The 27047-nt window shown below is 46.2% G+C and overlaps 1 protein-coding gene across 1 annotated transcript in view; it reads right to left on the minus strand.

The window, feature by feature from the left end:
- LOC137615259 (nucleolar pre-ribosomal-associated protein 1) overlaps positions 1-27047 on the minus strand; it is a 321164-nt gene that overhangs the window by 203676 nt on the left and 90441 nt on the right. The window contains exon 3 of the mRNA XM_068344983.1: positions 7617-7759. Coding sequence (XP_068201084.1) covers positions 7617-7759 — 143 coding nt within the window. The remainder of the gene's footprint in view (positions 1-7616; positions 7760-27047) is intronic.

Raw genomic sequence — 27047 nt, forward strand, 5'->3', positions numbered from 1 at the left:
AAGGAGTGCTAGGTTAACTAGCTCGCTCACCTATTGGTGTCGGTATAAAATTGGGCGTATAGTCCAGAGGTCCCGCACTATTTAGATTTATCCACGACAGAAACCCCAATAGAGGAGAGCCGTTCAACCTCACTCGGTACTACTAACAATGCATCCGCTCAGAACCCAACTCCTTAGCACCCAAAGTTTGGGGACTCCAAGGGAGAGGAGCTGGGAGGGTTCACTGGGCGGCACAGGTCCTTCGCCCAGAAATAGATTTTTCCTACGTCAAAATCCCTTTTCTGGGCTCGAACCTGTGCCGCCCAGTGAATCTATACAAGAGAAAATGTCACCAAACTTGCAAAATAAAGGAAAAAACATAAGCGTAAGGGAAATACAGGATGCTTTTAATCAGAGATGAGTACCAAAAAACAATTATAAGGGAATCTTAAATATGAACATAAATCCAATAAGGTAGGTATAATAATGTCGTGAGTGATAATATACAGATACTCAGGAGAATATAAAAATTTACAAATATAATAACAGTATTCAGGTGCGAGACCAACGAATACAATAGGGTATAAATGAGGCAGGTAAGAGGGAGAGATAAAGAGACAAGGCATTAACCTGTGAGTTACCTGGGAGTAACTACGCTCCCTGCGGCTACTGTAGAAAATTTTAGGGCTTCCAAATGTTTAAGGTAGTGTTTCTTGAACACTGACGGTGATTTCCACCCTGTAAACCTGGAAAGGTCTGTAAAATTCATGTGGTGAAAGAAGTTCACCGAGGTAGCCACCGCCCTGATATCATGTGCAAGAGGAAAAGAGTCAGGGTTAGCTTGTTTAATAAAATACAAAATTTGTTGCCTGATCCCTTTAATAGTAATGGTACCGCCTTGTTCTCTAACGAATAGAGGCCCCGAGGAGTTAGAGGAGGTCCGGGATAAATAAGACCTAAGAGTAGTAACAGGGCACAGAGACGGATCTTGCGTGAGGGGAACAATTTTCCAGGAGGACCATCTGTTTTGAGGGTCTTCGTTATTAGCCAAAAAGAATTTGTTAGGAGAAAGAAGGACCTCTCCCGAAGGCAGAAAGTCAATATGACCCGGGTCTCTCGACAAGGCTGCCAATTCAGAAATTCTTGCCCCGGAAGCCAAGCTCACCAGGAAAAGTGTTTTCCTGAGAAGGGGCATGTAATCACAAGAACTGTTAATGGTATCAGAAGCCAATTTGAGTACGTCATTAAGGAACCAGGTCACCGGGGTAGGACGAGTAACCGGTTTCAGTCTGGCACAAGCTTTCGGAATTGAAGCTAACAAAGAGTCGGTTAAGTCTATGTTAAAACCCACTAGGAAGATCTTTTTCAGAGCCGATTTAATAGTGGTGATAGTATTGGCTGCCAGACCTGATTCTAATAAAGATCTAAAGAAAGTGACTGTAAGGTTCAAGTTCATACAGTTCACGTCTGAGTCTATTAAAAATTTTGCCAGCTTTTTAACTGCAGAGTCATACTGGCGGATGGTGGAATCCCGTTTATCCGATTCTAGGAACAAGGTGTTTTGAGGATCAATATTGGCACCATGCATAGCCGCAAACTTCATAAAGTCCATAAAGTTAGGGCGCTCTGAATGTTTGAGAAAGCGTACACAACGCGTGTTTGTACTATCTGAGACAGAACCGGATTGGGTATCGGGTGAGGGTATAGTCTCAACTCTCGCAGGAGAGGATACCAGTTGCTCTTGGGCCAGTTGGGTGCGACCAAGGCTACTTGTCCCTTGAAGGATCTCAGTTTGTCTAGAACTTTCAGCAAAAGATTCACCGGGGGAAAGAGATAAATCTTTTCACAGGTGTCCCAATTCTGTGACATGGCGTCTGTGGCGTAAGCCTGAGGGTCTAGATTGGGAGCCACATATACTCTCAATTTGTGGTTGGATTCCGTGGCGAAGAGGTCCACTTGGAGACCGGGAACCTGAGAGAGAATCCACCGAAATGACTTTAGATCGAGTGACCATTCCGATTCTAGAGGGGAGGTCCGGGACAGGGCGTCTGCCACTACATTCCGGACTCCCGCCAGGTGGACAGCTGAAAGATGCCAACGGTTCAAGGCTGCTAGGGAGAATATGGCTACTAGAACATGGTTCAGAGGCCCTGACTTTGACCCGCCTCTGTTGAGGCAGCGGACCACCACTTCGCTGTCGAGGACCAGACGAAGGTGTTGTTTCTTGGGAAGAGCGAGACGTTTCAGGGTTAGAAGAACTGCCATGGCCTCTAGCACATTGATGTGAAATTGGCAGAACAAGGGAGTCCAAAGACCTTGAACTTTCTTGAGCTGAGAATAGCCGCCCCAACCTGATAAGGATGCGTCCGTGTGAATGATTAATTTCGGAGGCAGAAATCGAAGGGGAACTGACTTTGACAGATTGTTTGCTCTTGTCCAAGGAAGAAGTCTTTCCCGTAGAATGGGAGGAAGGCGGACTTTCTTGTCCCGGAGCTTCCGGTTCGCCCTCGAACGCCAGACACGATTGATATCTTTCAATTTTGCCTTCAGAAGAAGATCCGTCACTGAGGCAAACTGAAGGGACCCCAGAATCCTCTCTTGGAGTCGTCTGGAACTTACTTTGTCTTTGAGAAAGCGTTTGGTGTTCCTTGCAATCTCTAACCTCTTGGGTCTGGGAAGACACAAAGTATGAGAAATAAGATTCCATTGCAGGCCGAGCCATTGGAACTTCGATTTTGGAAGAAGACGGGACTTCTTGAAGTTGATCTGGAAGCCTAGAGATTGAAGATAATGGATGACTTTGTGAGTGGCTTTTAGGCAATTTTGGGAGGTGTCTGACCAAATGAGCCAGTCGTCCAGATAGGCTACTACTTGAATCCCTTGATTCCTGAGTTCCTGAACAGCGACTTCTGCTAACTTTGTGAAAATCCTTGGGGCGATGTTGAGCCCGAAAGGCATCACCTTGAAGGAGTAACTTTTGTCCCCTAAGCGAAAGCCTAGGTACGGACGGAAGTGTCTCGCTATCGGGACGTGATAATAGGCGTCTGTAAGATCGATAGAGGTGGTGACGGCCCCACGGGGAAGTAAGGTCCGCACCTGCGAGACGGTAAGCATTCGAAACCTGTCGCATTGTATGGACAAGTTGAGAAGGGATAGGTCTAAAATCACTCTTCTCTTGTCTGAATCCTTCTTCGGGACACTGAACAGCCGACCTTGAAACTTCAGATGTTTCGTTTCTTGTATGGCGTTCTTTTGTAAAAGATCCTGGACAAATTCGACCAGGTCCGGAGTGGAATGTTGACGAAATTTGTTCGGAGGAGGAGGTCCTTGAATCCAACTCCACCCCAGTCCCTTGGAGATGATACTGAACGCCCAGGGACTGAACCTCCATTTGTTGCGGAAGGCATAAAGCCTCCCCCCTACCTGCTGCACCTCAGTATTGGTTTGAGGAGTTGCCTCCACGGCCGCCTCGGAAGTTCTTTCCTCTGCGAAAGGCTCTTCCCCTGCCTTTGTTCTGGTTAGAGCCACGGTGGTAGCCTCTACCTCTACCATAACTCTGGGAAGAGCTATGAGCCTCGTAAGACTGGTTAAAGGCAGGGGAAGTGGCGGAGGCACCAGAAAGCTGGCTCTTAGGTAGCAGAACGGTGACATAGTCATCCGAAGGAGCCTGAGAGGTGGAAGGCTGTGCAGGGACAACAGAAGATGGAGGAAGAGGCAGCCGGAAGTTGGGTGGCACTCTGCTGTTGCCTGAACTGGGTGGAGGTATATGGTCTAAGCTTCTTCCTACCCCGGGCTTGATAATTTGCGGGGTCATACTTGCGTTTAGGGGTCAAACCCCAACGGGCTTTAAGGCTCTGATTAACCCTAGTGGCCTCCGCCAAGACTTCCTCTACGAGATCCTCGGGGAAGAGATTTGAACCCCAACAGGAGGACCGGATGAGTTTATTAGGTTCATGCCTAATCGTCGCCTCAGCTAGGACATGCTTGCGACATCTGCGTTTAGCAGTAGCGAAGTCATACAAGTCATAATATAAAGACTGTAACGTAGCCTTGTTGAGAGACTTAAAAATACTCTCCGTATCGTAAGTCAAGGCTATCGACTCCGTGGATGTGGCCAGGTTTAGAGTACGGCCCACACGTAGGCGGGAATCATATTCCTGTTTAATGAGGGATTCCGGGAGACGGGGAAGCTTCTCACTAAACAAAACTGAGGCACAGTCTGCTGCAAGCTTGCCGGAGGTAAAGGTGGTATGGACGTTGTCCCAACACTCAATGCCTGAGGGAAGAAGGAGGGAGATTGGATCCACCTCTCGGATGGGAGGCAAGGGCTTCTCCTCCAGAGCATATTGAAAGGCAAGCTCTGCCACCTTATTGACGCATGGAGTCAAGGTGTTCTTGTCCATTAAGAACATCGTAAAGGAGCTTTTATAAGGCGTCAGCATGGTGTTAGTGCAGCCGATGTCGTTCAAAAATCTGGCCCAAACAGATTGGGCTTGCTCCTTCGGAAAGATGACCGTCTCTTTGGGGACCTTGTCTAATCGAACTAAAGCTTCCTCGGTAAGCCTGGCATAACCATGAAATGGAAATGCCAGACCAGGAGGAAAGAATTCAAAGTCCTCTAGAGGACGAGTGCCAAGGCCCTCCAGAGTCAACATTCCGTCTGAGAACGGGGAATGAAGAGCCATACGCCAGTGGTTGTTCTTGGCGAACGGCGGGAGCTTAGAGGCATCCGGGATGAGAGAGCTTTGGACTCTCTCCGGAGCTCCTTGCTCTAAAGCCCCAATTCTCTGACCGAAGTTAGAGAACATCGTGTCCATCCTCGACTGCATCTCCGAAACCAACTTTGCCTGCATCTCCGACACGATGCGAAGCATGGCTGATTCGGAAAGGCCCGGGCTAGCAGCCGGAGGGGCGGAAGGAACTCCCGGGTCGTGAGACTTAGAGGAGGAACCAGAGGTCTTTGAAGACGGGTTCGTACAATGTTTAGAGCCCTGAGAAGTCTTGTGAGGCTTGCGAGCTTTGGGTAAGGTTCTTGAAGTAGACTTATCCTTAGGGGGAACCGGGTATGATCGTTGAGACGAATCACGGTCCCCAGAAAATCCAAGAAAAGAAGAGCGATCAGAAGAAGAAGAAAGAGCGGGGCTGAGGATAGGAATCTCAGCGCCGGACACACCTGCCTCACTTACCACCCTACCTGTATCCGGCTCGTCTAGTAACATTGGTTCGACGTCCAGGTTCATGGAGGCAACATTGTCCTCCAGACCTCCGGGGGCGTCCGATGGATCTTGCTCTGGGTCGATGAGACCCGTTATAGTGGCATCAATGTGGGCAATGATGGGAGCTGCCACATGCCTAGCCACAGCAGCTGAAGACTTGGCGTTGGGGTAAACCATGGTGCAGTAGTCCTCAGATAGGACGTACGGCCGCTTAGACTTCACATTCCGGGCAAACCCACCAACCCACACCTTCAGTGTGGCCCGAGCCGCAGACTTTTGCTCCGGGGATGCCTGAAATAATAGTGGGAATTATAAAAGGGAGACTCCCAATGATCCTTCAAGACCATAGATATCTTACTAATAGTAAAATAAATAAGAAGGCAATATAGCCAACGGGACTCACCGAGTCAGATCCAAGGGTAGTGATGAGGTCGAAGCAAATCACACAGTTATCCGGGTGCCATACCACAACGTCTTCCAGTTGAACCCCACAAGGGGCGTGAGATCGGCAGACGGAGTGGCCACAAGGCTGGTGCAGAACAGCTGCACAGGCCGGCGTCAGACAATGCACCATCTATAAAAAGAATAGTATATGAGAAACTGTAATTCTCTTAAGTAGGGGCGGGTCCGGAGGACCCGGGCCTAACATAGGTCTAACACAAGATTAGAGCTTAACTGTACTATTCTTTAAGTAGGGGCGGGTCCGGACGACCCGGGCCTAACATAGGTCTAACACAAGAATAGAGCTTAACTGTAATATTCTTAGGTAGGGGCGGGTCCGGAGGACCCGGGCCTAACATAGGTCTAACGCAAGGTTAGAGCTTAACTGTAATATTCTTACATAGGGGCGGGACCGGAGGACCCGGGCCTAAACATAAGTCTAACTTGAAACTAAAGTATAGCAATCCATTCCGGTCAAGCCGGGAGCATAAAAAAGGATGCAATAACAAGGAATTAAGACATATGGTGTCTGATTTCCCGGGGCGGGGTAGACCCCGGGCCGGGAAATAAAAGTATATCCAATACCAATTCATTTAGGGACTCCGGGGTAGTGATCTGTCATATATAATCATCATAGGAAATGTTATAAAATAATAGGGGGGGCGGAACTGTAGCTAAGAACCGCCAATCGAACCCGGAGGGTTTCGTATAACATAAGCCAGAATGAAAAGTGAATATAAAATAGGGTGCACCGGGATCCAACTCTGTTGACCGGTGGCCAACCAGACTAGACAGAGACGAACCCGCCGGGCCACCCGGAGGACAAAGTCCATAAACACTGAACTACCCCCTCTAAAAGGAGGGAAGGCAACGGTCCCTTAGTGGAGGGGGGAGAAGCCTAGCCGCCCACCTAGCTAGAGGGGGAGCGTGGGGGAGGATCACGTGATACGAGGCAGCAGGGCTACCAACTGACGATCCCCAACCAGACAGATCAAACGGAGTAATGGCACAAATATTCATTATAATAATAATAGCGTTAAAAATTACAGTATATGAATAAACACATAGAAAATTTTGGGCAAGGCATGCAACATAATAATTAAATCACAAAAGACACACCTGATGGCTAAAAATAACATTGCCGCCTAGCACGAAGGTCGGCAGCCATAACGATACGTAAATGATATCGGCCCAAAAATTGAACCACGAGGATTCTAAACGCTAAATAATGAATATTCACAATAACAAATAATATTTGATAATAAAAATAATACACATAGTAACACCGCAAGTGAAACTTAAAAGCTCTCAAAAACAGGAGTACCAACTGTAGTGAAATCAAGCAAGATCGGTATGAACGAAGAGAATAAACTCCTATAATATAAATATTAAACGATCTAGGTTGCTCAAAACACAGTAAAACCCAGCTTGGTACTTAACTTAGACGGTGTCTCCTGGGAAACCGACGAAGAAGCCATAATTCAATGGAAAATAAACCAAAATCGAGAGCACAACAAAAATGCGGGTTACTATACTCGTCGTGCTAAAAGGAGTTGGGTTCTGAGCGGATGCATTGTTAGTAGTACCGAGTGAGGTTGAACGGCTCTCCTCTATTGGGGTTTCTGTCGTGGATAAATCTAAATAGTGCGGGACCTCTGGACTATACGCCCAATTTTATACCGACACCAATAGGTGAGCGAGCTAGTTAACCTAGCACTCCTTTACATTTTTTCTCTGGTATATTTAGCAGTAAATTACCTAAGAATAAGTGCTAAATGGAGCTTATTCACTGGGCGGCACAGGTTCGAGCCCAGAAATATGGTTTGCATATTACAGAATTCTAATCAAATCATAAAATCATAAATTTCTAGAATCTACATACAATATACTGTAGTATAGCAAAGCAAATACTGTATCTAGTTAAACAATGTGTATTAACACTATGAAAATGCTGACAGGTTGAACACTGTATGAACTAACCACTGAGGCAATTAAGGCCAGTTTTAATCCTATCTGCTCTTCCATCGTGAAGCACCTCTCGCATCCTTTCTGCTTTTGTTTCAACCATATGAACTGCTATTTTCAATGCAACTTCTTTATGTCTGGGTATATCCAAAGAAAGGCTGAAACATTAGGTTATTTATATTAATAAAATACTGTACACCTATGACAAATCTACTATGAGAAGAAACCTTCGCAAAATGATAAATTTGGAAATTATTTATGTTTTCCCTAATTATACAAACCTTGAACTCTTTACAGTGGAGTTATAATTTGGAAACAGATGAAACTAGCCAAAGGACTTTTTAGCAAGATATAATCACTCACCGCTAATTAGTGAAGGAGAGGGGGGTCGCATGGGATAAACCAGCACACCCCGATCACACACACAACGGTAAAATGACGTCACTCTTGATTGCAGGCAAGACTTGTAGAGGGATTAGGTGTTAGCTCAAGGTTTGTATAGTTAGGAAAAAATACAAATTATTTCCAAATTTGTCATTTGTTCCAGCACCATATACTACACAAACCTTTTCGTTCTTTACAGTGGGGACTCACCCTTAGGTGGGTGGAAGTCCTAAACCTACTGGCTGATTTTCTAATCCAGGGTGTTATTCTGTTACGCATGAGATTAATAGACACCCTTACACCTTGCTAACTCTCAAACTATGTGAGAGAGCTAACGGCCTGGGCAATACGTGCAGTTTTGTGTGAACTAAGCACTGCGACTTGACTAGGAGAGCTATCAGCCAGGCCAATCCGTGCAGTTGTGTGTGAACTAAACACTACGACTTGACTAGGTAAGGAATTCTTTGGAGTTGTACTCCACACTTAACCTAGCCATTACCCGACTCCTCCTTACTGAGAGGACGGGGATGTAACAAAGACATGTATTTGTCCACCTGCAGACAGAGGAAGCGAACTTGCAAACTTCCACAGGTGCCATGCTCCACGAGGAGAAGATGAAGGAAGAGAGGTCAGTCTTGCTACTTGTTCTGCAAGGGAACTGAGTACCTCAAACCATACAATGTGCAGCCACTCAAGGAATTAGGCATTTAGGTTCCCGTGGGTTACATCTTACAGTTAGTGGCCTGTGAAAGTTGTCTGATGATTCAACACACCCGCTTGAAATACCTGTGTTACAGAGTAGTTCTTTTAACTGTTATGGACAAACTTATGCCCCTAACATCATGAGCTCTGGGTCTACCAATGTGTGGAGGAGAGTCTGGATTCAGGGCCTGATCTATGACCTCTGGAATCTAAGAAGAGATCGTATTCTTTGTGACTCTCTTGACTTTGCCTGTGATCACAAAAAGCTTGTTTACATGCAGGTGAGCTCCTGCAGATCACATAAGATGAAGCCTCAACGTTATTATAGTACCTCGTAACAAAATGATCTGGACCAAAATATACAGTACGGGGACCTAGTACTGTAAGGGGCTGAACCTCAGGTCCGCATCTTAGCAACAGACTCACGAGAGAAGTCGAGTGTTACTAGACCTCCATTCCCTAGTAGGATATGTCTTGGAAGAGACCCCGTCCTTTGCTGCCACTTATTGTAGAGGCCAAAGCAAGAAGGGAAGAACCTTTTAAGAGTCAAGTTATGGTCTGAGCACTGACTGGCGGCAAGAAGCAATTCTTCCAAGAGCGTGGTACAAAAACTCTACTACAAGGAAATGGTCTAACTCTTGATTGGGTACCAGTGAGTTCAACCCTCTATATTAGGGGAAACATTTATACTTAGGAAAATTTTACTCTGTTCAAAATGAAAGACGAGGCTTAAAGCCAAGCGACATACTGTCATGATTGAGACTAAGTAAGTTTTTTCTCCCCAAGGTGCAGCATGCTTTGCTGTTCTGGGGAGAGAGGATCAAGCAGCACAAGGCCTTTCCCTACGACTTCAATCATAGCGGACAGGCCCCTATGCCTGTTGGGAGCCAAATGACAACCTCCGGGGTATCCCACCTTCCTTTTTGTTACTGCTGCGAAAAATCTTTCTGAGGGAGGTGATGTTGAATACCCTCCAGGAGAGGGGTCGTAGGGACACAACTGACTGTAGTGAATTCCTAGGTGACGTTGTATGAGCAGCTTGGGAAAGGAGGGAACAATTTTCTCGATATCCAAGTAAGCAAGAATAGAGGTCTATGTGCTATACAATTTGCTGCCACTGCAAAGCTATTAGGGTCATTGACCAACCTGGCGATGCCCTTCTAGAATGAGTCTCCTCATCAGACAAAAAAGGGGAAAATACAAGGGCATCTCCTGGATGTCAGAGAGCTTCTAAAGGAAACTTGATTACCCCGTACTAATTAACAGTGCTCCAGGAGCTTCTGGGTATGAGCCGTTCTGGACTTACCTCATGCGCAGTTCTCGTCAAGGTCCAAACTTAGATGGCTAACCGAGGGAAAGAAGATCCATATAAGTCCACTATCTTAGTCTGCCTGGTCAGAATGACTGCTAGAATGTTTCCTTGCCCAAATTGAATCAGATTACAGAGAGAAATTGAGTTGTCTGATGTCCAACTCCATGTTCTAACGGCTACATAGACAGTACACAGTTGAGTGACACTGTATAAGACTCCCTAGCAAGACTAAGGTTTGTGCTTCCGCACGTCGGAGTGGCCTGGGCCAAAGCACTCTTATTCGCCATGCCTCCAGCAGGAGTTTGGCAAGTAGTCCTATGCACACCAACAGCAGGAGGAAGTAGATGGTAAACCTGACGAGCAGGAGAACATCGAGCAGATGTCTGAGAAGAAGGAGAACGCTGCCCATGAACTGTAGCTGGGAGCTCAGGCGGAGAAATATGACTCGCATGAGGTGACACATAATTAGATCAAGAACGATCCCTTGCAGGCAACAAACGAACCAAAGCTCTTTGAGGAAAGGCCAATTAGTGGAGCAGCCAAAGTGTGATTTTGACTAGAATCATTCATTTGGTGATACAAGCATGAAATTTGGTGTGAATGTGCTATGTAGGTCATGTTTTAAGAAAAAAGTGCTAGCCATCAAGAATTCCAAGATGGCGGCCATTATTTCCAAGATGGCCACCAGTTAATGGAAAAACAATGTTAAACCATAAAAGCGCTCAATGTTTCACATCTTGGTGCAAAATTATTGATATATTTGCCTTCTTTGGTGCATCTCTGGTGAATAAGGTAGATTTCCTGCACAAATAAATACTATTTATACCCTTACAGCATCAAGAAGCATTAATAAACAGTCATAAATACCATTGCTTTCTGCCTATAAGTCCTCAGCTGATAAATAGAGTAGAAGATTAATAAATGTTAGTAAAAATGATAAATTAATAAAGTATAATAATAATAAATAGTAGATAAATAATTCATTGTTGCCCCTTAAAAGGACTGCTAATGCCGGGGTGGTAAAAAGGATGAACTCTTTTTATCTAATAAATACCCCAACGGCTTGCAAACCACAAAGCCTCTGGCAGTCAAGTCCCACCCTAGCCTTCTCGTGGCAGGGGTGATATCGCAGATAGTGGTGGTGCGTAAGGTGGGTGATGGAGCCTAAAATCCATTTAGCTCTGGGTATATCATAAGTCAAGTCTGAAGTCAGAAGCTAGATCAAAAAGAGGAAAAGCTATCAGGAGGAGAGTTACTGAAAAGAGTAAAACGCCTACAAACTGGAAGAGTTTCCTCCGCAACAGTGCTAACAAGACAGAGCTCTTCCACTTTCTTGCTGATGCAGTAGCTAAAATGACTATGGAAAATGTAGTCATTGTGACGAAGGAAGAAGATGCACTTACGAGTGCCAGTTACACCAACATGAGCCTAGAGGAATTGGCTCCCTGTACACATGAGGAGGCTGACACACGTATATTCTTACATGCCTGGCATGCAGCTACGGAAGGCTACAAATCTGTTATGATCGACGCAAACGACACAAACGTCATTGTGATTGCCATATCACAGATGCCTTCTCTCAAAGCAATCGGCCTGAAGCAAATGTGGATTAGATTTGGAAAAGGTGAGCACACTAGATGGATTCTTATTCATGACCTGGTGTCCATCTTAGGATCAGAGAAGACCAACGGGATGCTATTCTTCCATGCCTTTACTGGGTGTGACGTTGTGTCAGGTTTCAATGGCAAAGGGAAAAAGACAGCATGGCAGACATGGGATGTCTTCAATGATGCCTCTGCCACCTTTGCAAAACTTAGCCGCAGGCCATCTGAGATTGAGGAGTCTGATCTACATGTTCTGGAGAAATATGTGGTTCTTATGTATGACCGGTCGAGTACAACATCTTCTGTAGACGAGGCAAGGCTTGATCTCTTTGCGCGAAAGCAGAGGTCATATGACATGATTCCACCAACAAAAAGTGTACTGAAGGAACATGCCAAACGAGCAGCCTACCAAGCAGGTCATATTTGGGGGCAGTGTGTTAATCGTCAGCCAGAACCTCAGTGTCCTTCCAAGTGGGGATGGTCAAAAAACGGTGATGACTGGGAGGTTGTATGGACAATGCTGGAACCCATTTCCAAAAGCTGCCGTGAACTGACAAAGTGTGGATGCAAGAAAGACAGTGTGGTGGAAGGTGCAAGTGTGTAAAGAATGGACTATTCTGTACTCTACTCTGTAGTTGCCCTTGCAGAATTCCTAGGAAAAAAAACTGATGAACAATGAATGGACTTTTGGCCAGAGTAGGTTGAGTATTGTTTGAAATATGGACTCTTAGACATTGGTATATGTAGCAAATGACATCATTTGGCGGCCATCTTGTAAAATGGCTGCCATATTGGACCCTCAGAATGATTAGTGGTGTTCCCACATCAAACCCAGACAAAGAGAACTCATCAAGTATCTGAGTAAGAACTTTAATGGCACGTAGTACTGCAATATTTTGCCTTAAAAAGGACCATATGGCGGCCATCTTGGAAAATGGCCGCCATATTGGAATTTCAAGTGGTTAGCACTTTTTTTTCAAAATCTAATGCAAAATAAATAATTATGCCAAATTTCATGCTTGTATCATCAAATGAACGATTGTTTCACTTATCTGCCCCACTAAATGACGGAAGCAAAGATCTCGAACCAAAAGAGGCAGGCTGGGCAGGTTCCTCCAAAGAGGAAGAATGCGAAGGCGAGGATGTGAAGTGGCATCTCTTCGCCGACGCAGCAGGAGTACCCTGGAGGAGAAGAGGAGGACGAACACAGCGAGGACTTCTGCCACCTACCCGACGTCAAGCAGCAACCGATGGATCAGCCAGCTGACTGTTAGCAGGTCTCCGAAGAGGAGTCTCTATGAGAGCCCCTTCACTAGAGAGGGAAGCCCTCGCAGGAGACAAGAAATGATGAAAGGAAGTTTTCCCCCCAGAAGGGAGAAACAGAGCCCAACATCTGGAGAGGAAAACTCTCCCTTGGAAGGGAAAGAAATCCAACCCCTGGAGGTGTACCTCCTGGCAGCATTCTATGCTTCCCACCAACAAGCCTTGTTCAAGTTAAGGTTTGCATTGAGCGTTACCTGAGAAAACATATTTACTCAAAGTTAGCGTGATGATCAGGAGCTACCGCAGGCACAGGAGAATGGGAAAAAGATGACGCAGTGACAGCAGATTCCCCCGGGATGAAAAGCACTGCTTTTCTATGTCTGCTACCATAGCCGAACCAAGAAGAACGGCATCACTAACTGAGGAAAAATAAAACAAATTATGTAACAAAAACCTCACTCGGGAGGAGCACCTAGTCTGCGAATGGGAAAGGTGTCCACTAAGAGGACAAACACAAATTAAGGACTGCGTACTCCCTTCTTCGGCTGACATCGATGGGAGAAGGACAGCGGCAGCGCAAAAACTGTAACAAAATAACAATTGTGGCCTGATTGGTAACGTCTCTGCCTGGTGTTTGCCAGATGGGGGTTCGAGTCCTGCTCAGACTCGTTAGTGCCTTTAGCGTCTGCAACCCTACCATCTAGCTAAGGTTTGGGGGTTTGAGGGAACCTATAGGTCTATCTGCTGAGTCATCAGCAGCCACTGCCTGGCCCTCCCTAGTCCTAGCTTGGATGGAGAGGGGGCTTGGGCACAGATCATATACAGTAATGTAATATGGTCAGTCTCTAGGGCATTGTCCTGCTTGCTAGGGCAATGTCACTGTCCCTTGCCTCTGCCATTCATGAGTAACCTTTTAAACCTTTAATTAATTAATTCAGCTGAGAAAAATGACAACCATCTGGCGGGAAGGAGGGGGACCTCATAAAGATGAAACTAAAATGATATTTTCATAATAAAATAAATTTTTGAACATACTTACCCGGTAGTTATATATATAGCTTACGTCCCTGACGTCACGGCAGAAATTTCAAAACTCGCGGGTATCGCCGATTAGGTAGCCAGGTGTACCACCAGTGCGCCCTCTAGCCAAGTACCTGGAACCATTCCAGTGATTCCTCAGATCTTTCATGCCCATAGATCTCTAGAGGGGAGGAGGGGGGCAATTAAATTATATATAACTCGCGGGTAAGTATGTTCAAAAATTTATTTTATTATGAAAATATCACTTTTAAACATCTGACTTACCCGGTAGTTATATATATAGCTGATTGACACCTTTGGTGGAGGGTCAGAGACAGCCAATATTGTTGGAATTTTACTTAAGCGTTAATAAACAAGCTTAAGGGTTCGTACCTGATAAGGAAGCTGACTTCAATGAATCTCTGCCTCATTATGTCCGCTTTCCTTATGAGATCCAGCGATCCATCCAGGGGGCTGAAGACCTCTGGGAGCTGTCATGACAAATGTGTAGATAATTTGTTTTTTCCTAACTATACAAACTTTAGCTATTTAATAGGGCTATTACTTTCGGCGTAGCTAAAATGACAAGCCATTAAAATTTAACGAGGGTTTAGTACCCACACCGCTAGTTAGCGGGGGTAGGAGAGGGTAGCTTGTGCTCACTTTACTTGGAGGTAGGACTTCAAGGGGGATAGGGCTAGCGGGAAAGTTTGATTAAATAGCTAAGGTTTGTATAGTTAGGAAAAATACAAATTATCTACGAATTTGTCATTTGTTCCGTAACTGGAATACAAACCACGCTATTTAATAGGGGTGACTCACCCATTAGGAAGGGTGGTCGTCCCTGCCAGTCTGGCTTTTTGGCTTTGGCCGGGGGCTCATTATTTGAGTGTGTAAGCACCCAAGAAATAAGGAGTCCCTGCACCTCGCTACAACCTTGCTATGCAAGCTGTGTGAAGGTATGAAGAAGTGTGACTCATCCTAGGAAGTTGACCTGAAGTTCTTTAGATGGAAACTTGTAGCCTAGGACTTTCCCAATACCACCTCGTCAGGGTATGGGGACGTAACAGTATTAGTCTTAATACTAGGAACACGTCAGCTATGCAGAAAACCCAGGATGCTGCTTTCCCCACGATAGTGTAGGATGAAGAAAAGAATAAGAGCCAGTTAAATCTTTTCATTCACGCAGACTAAAACCAGGTAACAGTGCCTTCAACCTTCTGCTACTTGTCCAATAAGGAGCTTGAGGTATACAACCAGCTGTTATGCAGCCACCACTGGACCGATAGAGATCGTATCGAGTTCCTGAGGGGCACGTCTTGCAGGAGAAAGGTTGTGAAAGTCACCTGGAGCATTCACATCCTTTCTTATAAAACCTGCATCACAGATTAATCTGCTAAGAAGGACCAGGGGCATAGTTATGTCCCTGACACTGTGAGTCGTCATGTCGAGATGATGTTTCGGTGATCCTCCTCTAGTCTCTCTCGGTGCTGACAAGAGGAGGGACCCGGGCAGGCTGGTGTCATTTAATTTAGGTAAAGTCTCATACCTTAACCTGGGTACAGTAACGGATGATCTGGATCGTCCGTTACCTAGTTGAGACTTGTGTAGGATCCGTCACCTCTGGAGACTGTGTCTGGTGACATACTCAGAGACGAAACTGAACATTGTCTTTCGCCCTTCTCAAAAATGGGCTATGTCGAAAGAGAGACCATGAAGTTCCTTAACTCGTATGGTTGCTTTCCGAGTGTCTAGGAACATTGTGTTCTTAAATCAGGATGAAATTTGTTGCCTGGTGAATTGGAACACAAGGAGGTCCCTTTAGGGATCAGAGATTGAACCATGTTCTGAGAGGAAGGTCTCAATTCCAACAGGGGAAAGGCAAGTTGTAAGTCCGTATGAGTTAGGAAAAGTCTATCGATGAAAGGGTGTCCCTTTCTTTCAGTATGAAGGTTAAGTGATCATCTTTACCTGTCGAAACTAAATAGGGGATTTTTTCCTCTTGCAAATACTCGAGGATTCCGCTATTGCTGGAATCGAGGTATCGAGTGAAGAGACACTTTCCCATGACGCCAACCACACAAGACGTGATATTGCCTGGTAGATTGATGCTGAGGAACTCCTCAGGTATCTAGACAACCTTTTCGCAAAGAGGTATTGGGTAGTCTTCAGGCGTACACTCATAGCAAAGCTATAGCTTGTGGTAGGTGTCAAAGTGGGTTGTCCATAAAAGGCGAGGAGGAAGAGCAGTGACAACCACTCTTCATCAGAGCCAAAAGCAAAGTGAGCTCAATCACAGGTGTGCGAGTGGGAGGGGTAGCAATCTAACACCCCTAGCCCGGCTAACTAGCGGGATGGGTAGTTAACACTACAGTAGTTAAATTTTAATGGCTCATCCTTAAAGCTTTGCCGAAAGTAATACCCCAATAAATAGCGTTGGTTTATATTCTTGTTACGGAACACAAAAATTTTCCAAAAGTTTTCTTCACAGTATTTACCACTGTATTTCTCTATTAAATACCCGAAATATTTTTCCCACTCATTGTGATGTGATTATGGAATAATTTTTCAGAAATTTGTTTTATGTAATTTTCTCTAACTAATGCTAAAGCAGTGGGATTTTGAGTAAAAAAAATATTTTTATATTCATTGAAGTGACTGTTATTCTGTAATAATTCCATGATAAATAACCATCGAAAGGTATAAAACTACTCATCAGTAATGATGGACTTTACGGTATACAGAAATATAAGGATGATGTCCATTTGTTTCCTTTGACACATGAAGTGTTTTATAATGTATAATTCATAAATCTTAGTATAAAATAAGCCAAAAAAGAGAGAGAGAGAGAGAGAGAGAGAGAGAGAGAGAGAGAGAGAGAGAGAGAGAGAGAGAGAGAGAGAGAGAGAGAGAGAGAGAGAGAGAGAGAGAGAGAGAATATAAATTAAGTTCTTTAGACATGAGGTTTGTTTGTTCTCCTGTCATTCCATCTAGTGTGTGACGGTCACTATGAACCGGATCATTCCTGTTTTGGGTATTTCACGGGCTTAGAAATAGAGACTACACAAGTAAGACATGACGAATACTGCGTAGAATGGCAAGATTGTAAATGGAAATAATGACCGTAGGCTAACTTTCACTTGTGAAAACAATGGACAATACTATAAGGAAATATATAAGACATGATGATATTATTTTGTAGAAATAATAGTTGAGAAAAATGGAATAAAATAAGGAAAAGATAAATCTTGTCATGTGTCAACAACCTGCATTACTGGCAAAACGTTTTGGTGACTTGTTGGTGGGACTTGTCAGAGTAAGAGGTGGAGAACCGATTATGTTTGAAGAACTACGTTGTCATTTTTGTGTGATTTGACCACATATGCCAGCATAGAAATACACTAAAATAGACCTTACATAATCATGAATAAAGACTAAAATCACATGATTCAGTTGGTGGTGGGGTGAGATATGAGGATTGTAGGGATCCTCATATAAGCTGGGGGTGTTGGGGGGGGTTTAAGTAATGCCTCAGGAATGGAATGTTGCCACTGGCTAGAGAGGTGTTATTCTTTATGGAAACAAAAACAGACTAAATTAGCTCTTATACAATCAGTAATAAAGGCTGGAATCCCAAAGACTTCTTTGGTTGCATGAAGAAAAAAGAAGGGGATGATATCATGTAGAGAAGATTTTTAAGTGAAATTTTGCCTCTGTGAACTGTGATATACGACAATGTGCTATACTCTTTTGTAAAATATACAAGTAATTTTAACCTTTTTATGGTTTATATTTATAGCTCAGCTTGTAATAATAAAAATAATACCAGGATGATATCATGTAGAGAAGATTTTTAAGTGAAATTTTGCCCGTGTGAACTGTGATATACGACAATATGCTATACTCTTTTGTAAAATATACAAGTAATTTTAACCTTTTTATGGTTTATATTTATAGCTCAGCTTGTAATAATAAAAATAATAACAACGATAATAATAATAATGACATATCCGGACGTCACCGTCTGTATCACCAGCATGTTTTTGACACATAATGATGTCATCGCAGCAAAGGTGTTAAAGTTATCTGGGAAAATCTCTGTTTATAAATGTGTGGCTCTTTACATGTCAACTGGAAAATAAATTTGTAATTGTAGTTTGCCCCTACAAACACAAAAAATATTTAATAACAACCCTCATATATCATGAATTATAATGAACAATAACAAAACTTGCTTCCAAATTCTTGAAATTTTCTCAACTATTCTGAATTTTTCTATCAGCTAGAACTAAGTAAGACTAATTGCCAATCCCATAGGCCAGTTATTTACCAAGTAAATAATCTTTACATATAACTGCTTATGATACAAATATGATAAATTCGGAGATAATTTGTATTTTTCCTAACTATAGAAACCTTAGCTCTTTAAAGTGGGTAATTACTTTCGGCGTAGCTGAAAGGACGAGCCATTAGAATTTTAACGAGGGTTTACTACCCCACCGCTAGTTAGCAGGGGCTAGGGAGGGTAGTTTGCTACCCTCCCCCCTCACACATCTGCGTGGTAAGTTCACTTTGCTTAGAGGTAGGACTTCATGGGGGACAGGGCTGGCGGGCAAGTTTGATTAAATTGCTAAGGTTTGTATACTTAGGAAAAATACAAATTATCTCCGAATTTGTCATTTGTTCCGTAACTGAAAGACAAACCACGCTATTTAAAGTGGGTGACTTAACCCTTAGGAAGGGTGGAATAAGTCCCAGCCATACTGGCTTTTGGCTTTGCCCGGGGACTCATTATCTGAGTGTGTCAGCACTCAACAATAAGGAGTCCCTGCACCTCGCTCACACCTTGCTATGCAAGGGCTACGGCCTACATAAGCTGTGTGTGAAGTAAAATGTGTGACTCATCCTGGGAAGTTGACCTGAAGTTCTTTAGATGGAAACTTTAGGCTAGGACTCTCCCAATACCACCTCGTCAGGGTATGGGGACGCGACAGTATTAACTTAATACTAGGAACACAAGGGAACATGGTTTACCTGCAGTGGTTTGAGATCAGCTGTGCAGAGAACCAGGATGCTGCTTTCCCCAAGAGAGGGGAGGATGAAGAAATGAATAAGGGCCAGACATACCTTTTCTTTCATACAGACTAAAACCGGGTAACAATGCCCTCAACCCTCTGCTACTCGACCATTGAGGAGCCTGAGGTTTAAACCAGCTGTTGTGCAGCCACCACAGGGCCAATAGAGAATGTATCGAGCCTCCTGTGGATCATGTCTTGCAGGTAGTGGGCTGTGAAGGTCGTTTGACGCTTCCATACCCCTGCTTGTAGAACCTGCATCACTGAGAAGTTCTTGAAGGCCAGGGACGTAGCTACTCCCCTGACATCATGAACTCTAGGGCGACGTGATGGAGGAAGGTCGGGATTCAGGGACAGATGGATTGCCTTACGAATCCATTATTATTATTATTATTACTATCCAAGCTACAACCCTAGTTGGAAAAGCGAGATGCTATAAGCCCAGGGGCTCCAACAGGGAAAAATAGCCCAGTGAGGAAAGGAAATAAGGAAATAAATAAATGAAGAGAACAAATTAACAATAAATCATTCTAAAATAAGTAACAACATCAAAACAGACATGTCATATATAAACTATTAACAACATCAAAAACAAATATGTCATAAATAAACGATAAAAAGACTCATGTCCGCCTGGTCAACAAAAAAGCATTTGCTCCAACTTTGAACTTTTGAAGTTCTACTGATTCAAGCACCCGATTAGGAAGATCATTCCACAACTTGGTAACAGCTGGAATAAAACTTCTAGAGTACTGCGTAGTATTGAGCCTCATGATGGAGAAGGCCTGGCTATTAGGATTAACTGCCTGCCTAGTATTACGAACAGGATAGAATTGTCCCGGGAGATCTGAATGTAAAGGATGGTTAGAGTTATGAAAAATCTTATGCAACATGCATAATGAACTAATTGAACGACGGTGCCAGAGATTAATATCTAGATCAGGAATAAGAAATTTAATAGACCGTAAGTTTCTGTCCAACAAATTAAGATGAGAATCAGCAGCTGAAGACCAGACAGGAGAACAATACTCAAAACAAGGTAGAATGAAAGAATTAAAACACTTCTTCAGAATAGATTGATCACCGAAAATCTTAAAAGACTTTCTCAATAAGCCTATTTTTTGTGCAATTGAAGAAAACACAGACCTTAAATGTTTCTCAAAAGTAAATTTACTGTCGAGAATCACACCTAAAATTTTTAAAGAGTCATACATATTTAAAGAAACATTATCAATACTGAGATCCGGATGTTGAGGAACCACCGTCCTTGACCTACTTACAATCATACTTTGAATTTTGTTAGGATTCAACTTCATACCCCATAATTTGCACCATGCACTAATTCTGGCTAAATCTCTATTAAGGGATTCACCAACCCTAGATCTACATTCAGGGGATGGAATTGATGCAAAGAGAGTGGCATCATCTGCATATGCAACAAGCTTGTTTTCTAGGCCAAACCACATGTCATGTCTATATAGTATGAAAAGTAATGGGCCAAGAACACTACCCTGTGGAACACCGGATATCACATTCCTATAATCACTATGGTGCCCATCAACAACAACTCTTTGAGATCTATTACTTAAAAAATCAATAATAATGCTAAGAAACGACCCACCCACTCCCAACTGTTTCAGTTTGAAAACAAGGGCCTCATGATTAACACGGTCAAAGGCAGCACTAAAATCAAGGCCAATCATACGAACTTCCCGACCACAATCAAGGGATTTCTGTACAGCATTGGAGATTGTAAGAAGGGCATCACATGCTCCAAGGCCTTTACGAAAACCAAATTGCAAACTAGGGAGTAGATGATTACCTTCAGCAAACCTATTAAGACGTTTTGCCAGAAGACGTTCAAAAACTTTAGATAATATGGGAGTTATGGAAATTGGGCGGTAATCAGTGGGACTTGAGCTACCACAAACACATTTACATAGAGGAGTAACATTACCAATTCTCCAACTAGTGCTAAAAGCTCCTCTTCTTGCTAACTTGCGCAAAATAACAGATAACTTTGGAGCTAAGAAATCAGCTGTCTTTATAAAAAACAAAGGAAAAATACCATTTGGGTCTACACCTCCATAAGCATCAAGGTCCACCAACAGAGCTTTAATCTCACGAGATCGAAAAGCTAAACTAGTTAGTTTAGCCTCAGGAAAACAGGAATGAGGAAGTTCAAGTTTTTCACTACTCTGTTTACTGTCAAAAACATCAGCCAAAAGGGTTGCCTTTTCCTTTGGACAGTGAGTGACTGAGCCATCTGGTTTAAGTAAAGGAGGAACTGTTGCATCTACACCAAAGAGTGCAGATTTAAGGGTAGACCACCATTTATGTTCCTGAGTTGTACCAGAAAGTGTTTCTTTTATGGATAAATTGTACTCCTTTTCAGTTGAGGCATAAACTCTCTGAGCAAAAGCTCGAAGCTGAGTATAGTTGTTCCAGGTCAAATCTGATCTGTTACCCTTCCAAAGATGATAGGCCTCCTGTTTCTCCAAATAAGCACGTCTACAATCATCATTGAACCACGGTTTGTCCTTCACTCGGTGTTCTTGGTAACCCTCCTCTTTGATCTCCCAGTGCTAACAAACAATGCCTACACTTGGGGACGAACTGCAGCTGCTCTTTTCAGATAAAGCCTCAGACTCCTTACTGGGCACAGTAGGAGATGGTCTGGGTCATCTGTTACGGAACGAAGACTCGAAATCCGGAAGGAGTCGAACCGAGGGTCCGGCACTCCAGGATTCTGAGTCTTAGCAATAAACTCAGGGACGAAGTTGAACGTTACCTCCCCCCATCCCCTTAAATGGGCGATGTCATACGAGAGACCATGAAGTTCACTAACTTGCTTGGCTGACGCCAAAGCTAGTAGGAACACCGTCTTCCAAGTCAGGTGGCGATCTGAAGCCTGGCGTAATGGTTCGTAGGGAGGTCTCTTAAGAGACCTGAGAACTCGAACCACGTTCCCTGGAGGAGGTCTCACTTCCGACTGAGGGCAGGTAAGTTCATAACTACGTATGAGTAGGGAAAGTTCCAGCGAAGAAGAAATATCCACTCCTGTGAGCCTGAAGGCTAGACTTAAGGCTGAGCGATAGCCTTTCACTGCCGAGACTGAAAGGCGCATTTCTTCTCGCAAGTACACGAAGAACTCCGCTATTGTTGGAATAGTGGCATCGAGTGGAGAGATACCCCTTCCACAACACCAACCACAGAAAACTCTCCACTTTGCCTGGTAGACTCCTGCGGACGACTTTTGCAGGTGTCCAGACATCCTTTCCGCAACTTGTTGCGAAAATCCTCTCTCTGCGAGGAGATGCTGGATAGTCTCTAGGCGTGAAGCCGAAGCGAAGCTACGGCTTTGTGAAAGATGTTGGCGTGTGGTTGTTTGAGTAGCTCGTGTCACGGAGTGAGTTCTCTCGGAGGCTCCGTAAGGAGTTGCAGAAGGTCCGGGAACCATTCCGCGTGATGCCACAGCGGAGCTATGAGAGTCATCGAGAGGTTGACCGATAGTCTGGTCTTGTTGAGTACCCTCCTCATCAGACAGAACAGGGGAAAGACGTATACGTCGATGTTGTCCCACCATTGTTGGAAAGCATCTTGCCAGAGAGCCTTGGGATCCGGGACTGGGGAGCAGTACAGCGGCAGTTTGAAGTTCAACGCTGTTGCGAACAGATCCACAGTCGGGAACCCCACAAAGTCAGGACTTTGTTGGCTACTTGACGATCCAAAGACCACTCGGTGCTCACTATCTGAGACGCTCTGCTTAGACTGTCAGCGAGCACATTCCTTTTGCCCGGAATGAAGCGAGCCAATAGTGGAATCGAGTGGACTTCGGTCCATCTCAGTATCTCTACTGCAAGATGGGATAGCTGTTCTGAAAAGGTACCTCCCTGCTTGTTGATGTAAGCCACTACTGTAGTGTTGTCGCTCATCACCACCACAGAGTGACCCACCAGGTGCTGTTGGAACTGTTGAAGGGCCAGAAAAACAGCCTTCATTTCTAGCTGATTCTGACCACAGGCCTGAGGTCCTGTGGTCCAGAACGTGGGGCCCCCACCCTTTCTTTGAGGCGTCCAAAAACAGCATCAAATCTGGGGGGAGGACGAGAAGATCCACTCTCTTTCCTAGGTTCTCGTCTGCCACCCACCACTGAAGGTCCGTCCGTCCGTTACGCGAGACCCATAGAGATCAAGACGTCCGGGGAATCGTGTCCTTGACTCCACCGGGACTTGAGTCGCCATTGCAGAGATCTCATTCTGAGACGAACGTTGGGAACTAGACGGGCCAAGGATGAGAGATGGCCGAGGAGACGTAGCCACGACTGGGCTGGGAGTTCGTCTCATCTGAGGAAAGGACTTGCGACCTTCCTCAGCCTTGCTATCCTGTCGTCTGATGGGAAGGCTTTGTGGAGATTGGTGTCCAATATCATGCCTAGATATACCAGTCTTTGGGTAGGAAGCAGAGAAGACTTCTCGAGATTTACCATGATCCCTAGATCTTGGTAAATCTCCAGAAGTTTGTCTCGGTGTCGAAGAAGGGTTGACTCTGAGTCTGCTAGGATCAGCCAGTCATCCAGATAAAGGAGGAGACGGATGCCGATCCTGTGTGCCCACGAAGATATCAGGGTGAACACTCTGGTGAAAACCTGAGGTGCTGTGGAGAGACCGAAACACAGCACCTTGAACTGGTAGATCTTGTTGTCTAGGCTGAATCTTAAGTACTTCCTTGAAGACGGATGGATTGGGATCTGGAAGTACGCGTCCTTCAGATCCAGTGTGCACATGAAGTCTCGCGATCTCACTGCGAGTCTGAGCGTGTCTGCCGTCTCCATGCTGAATGGGGTCTGCTTGACAAACCTGTTCAGAGCTGAGAGGTCGATGACTGGTCTCCAGCCTCCAGACGCCTTCTTTACAAGAAAGAGTCGACTGTAGAAGCCTGGGGACCCGTCGACGACCTCCTGGAGAGCGTCCTTCTTCAACATGGTCTCGACTTTTTCCCAAAGGGCTTGCCCTCTTGCCGATCCCATGGCAAGAGAGCTCAACGACACTGCATTCACTGTCAGGGGAGGTAGAGATATTATGAACGGGACGCGATATCCTTGGCTGATCACGGAGACCGTCCAGGAATCAGCCCCAAGTTTCTGCCAATTGTCCGCGCAACTTTGAAGGCATCCCCCACTGGTGGACGTGCAGGGGGATTGCCAATCCTAGCGTTTGTGGCCTCGGCCACTCCCCCTAGGATTTTTGCCTCCCCTGGAGGACTTCTTGCCTTTCCTGTCTTTGACGGGAAAGGGCTGTTTGGACACCGTTGCCTTTGCTGCTACTGCCAGCTTCGTCGTCTTTGCTGGGCGAGGTTGTTGAGGTACTGGAGGCTTATAGGACTTTGATGTTAAAGCCCTCTGGAGGAGGGAGTCCTGGTTGGAGTTCCTCCACCTCTCAGCTGCTTGCTCTACATCTTTCGGCTCAAACAGATTACTCCCCAAAAGAAAGGAATGTCTGAGCTTACTGACCTCGGTGTTGGGGACCTTCGAGTAAAATCTTTCAGACACCGTATCTCAGCGTTTCAGGATAGTCTTAGCCCTCAAGTTCGAGACTTGGTGGACCAGAAACTCGATGGTACGAGTGCCTGAAAGAAGGAAGGTCTCCAAGGCCTTAATGGTACTCTCCTTGGACAAGTCTTCAGATCATATCAGGATGCCAAGAGACCCTAGCCAGATATCCAGCCACAAAGTGGCCTGCATGGCACACTTCGCTACCTTCTCCTGGCAGAGGATCTCCGAGGCCGAGAGCGACACTGGCCGGTTGGAGAGTCTCTCGAGAGGGACTCCCCTGGAGAGCTCTTCCACCGAGTGGTGGAGGGGAAGAGCTAAACAGGACTCCTCCATGATCTCAAAGTACCTCCTCTGGTGGACACGAGGAGGTGGGAGGAGTTTGTTTCCGGCACTGGATTGGCTGGAGGAGGCTAGCTCGGAGAGCTGGCTCTCGACCTTATCTCTGGCACTCTTGACCCCCTGGGACCAAGGTAAAGCCGCGCTGGCTTTAGGGGGCTTATGGGTACCAAAGACTCGGTCCAGAACCGTGTCCTTGCCCTCTCGAGGAGGAATCTCTGGATCCGAGAATCCGTTAAGGTTCCTCATCAGAGTCAGAACTTGCCAGAAGGCATGCTCCGACTCTTGCGGCTCTCCTCCTGATGGACTAGCAGCAAGGTCTCCAGTCCCCAAAGGCTCTTCTTGGGGGGACTCGTGGATGTTCTCCGCGGGCTTAGCTGGCTCTGGTCTGATCCTCAAAGAAGATTTCGGAATAGTCTTGGAGTCCTTCGACTCCCTCCTGGGAGGGATGCAGGATTCCAACAAAGATGGTGGAGGGCTCTTCTCCAGCACCACCTGAAGAGACTTCTCAGCGCGAGGTGGGGTTTCTCCCATTAGTGCGATGTGAGAATGCCTCACCTCACGCGAATCCCTCGAGGACGGAAAATCCTCGTCCACAGGGGATGGAGAGAAAGTCTGGGGAGGGGAGGGAGCCTTCCTCGACGACTTCCGAGGAGCCAGTTTCGCCCTTGGAGAAGTTACCACGTCATCCACTCCTCTCTTCCTCTTCAGGGGGGCAGAGATTGCCGCTGATTTGAGGCCTAGTTCAGAGAAAGCAGGCTTGAAAGCTTGCGCAACCGCTGTGACCAAGGGCCCAAACCAGGGCTGCCGACTGACAGCAGCGCTGTCAGAGACACCCTCTGGAGGGAAGTGGATCGTAAGATCCCTAGGAGTGGAAACTACAACAGGGTCTGCCTGAAAGGAAGAAGCTGTGGAAGAAATGTTCCTGGACCTGTCCGGAGATTTCCCTCCTTCTGTTGAGCGCGCTCTCCTGCGCTTACGGGGGGGGGGAGGGGGGGACGCGATGAGGATGACCTGACTGCGCGTTGTGCTGCAGGATCTCGTGTGGGAACGCGCTTGGATCGCGCCGGGCATTGCGCTGGCGTTCGCGCAATAGGCTATTGCCTAGCTCGGGGGGTGAGCGGGCGAACGATGGCGCGTGGGCGAGCGATGACGCGCAGGCGAGCGATGGCGCGCAGGCGAGCGATGGCGCGATGGCGCGATGGCGCGTTGGCGCGCAGGCGAGCGATGGCGCGTAGACGAGGGAGCGCATTGGCGCGTGGGCGAGAGAGCGCATTGGCGCGTGGAAGAACGATGGCGCGCAGGAGGAGCTCGTGGGCGCGAAAGTGAAGGAGCGCGTTGGCGCGCAGGTGCACGTTCCGGAGACCTCAGATGGTGTGCAGCCACAGGATCCTGAAGGGTCCGTAAGGGCGAAGCCGTTGGGCGCGCGCATGCAGGGGAAATATCGCTAGCGCGCGGGCGCGCAGGAGGGCGCTCATCTAGAACCGTAATTCTGGCAGTGGGCGCGTGGGCGCGCGATGGCGAGTAGGCGAGATCCGGTGGCGTGTCGGCGATCGGTGGTTGTAGGAGAGCGTTGGCAAGCAGGGGAGAAAGAAGTCTTCCCTCCGGAGCCCTGATCCGAAGATCGAGGGCGAGCAGGCGAGCGATGGCAAGCAGGAGAGTGCTGGCGAGCAGGAGAGCGCTGGCGAGCAGGAGAGCGCTGGCACACAGGAGATCGCTGACGAACAGGAAAGCGCTGACGAGCAGGAGACCGAAGGCGTGCATGGTGTGCATCAGGCTGAGGGTGCGCAGAGGTCCGCTGGAGAGCAGGAGATCGTGGGCGCGTAGTCTCTGGAACTGCCGGGCGAGCAGGAGATCGTGGGCGTGCAGGTGAGCGCTGGCGAGACGAGTCTACAACTGGAGGGCGCTTGCGCGCAGTAGAGCGCAGGAGAACGTTGGTGCACAGGGGAAACCTGGCGCTTAAGGTACTTACACACAATGTGTGAAAGCCCCTTTTGCCCCGAAGGGACCAGTGCCCGTTGGAAAACGGGATGGGTGGGCGCCCACAGCGCATCTGCAGCCAGGAAGGGCGAGGGCAGGTTAGCAGGTCTGGCAGGAGAAGGAGATCGCCAACGATCTGCGGAGAGATCCAGGTCCAAAGAAGTAGCAGGAACGGTCACTGAAGGACGAGATTCCTCTGGGGGGACTGCGAGGAAG

This window comes from Palaemon carinicauda, chromosome 21 (genome assembly GCF_036898095.1).
Source record: "Palaemon carinicauda isolate YSFRI2023 chromosome 21, ASM3689809v2, whole genome shotgun sequence".
NCBI lineage: Eukaryota > Metazoa > Arthropoda > Malacostraca > Decapoda > Palaemonidae > Palaemon > Palaemon carinicauda.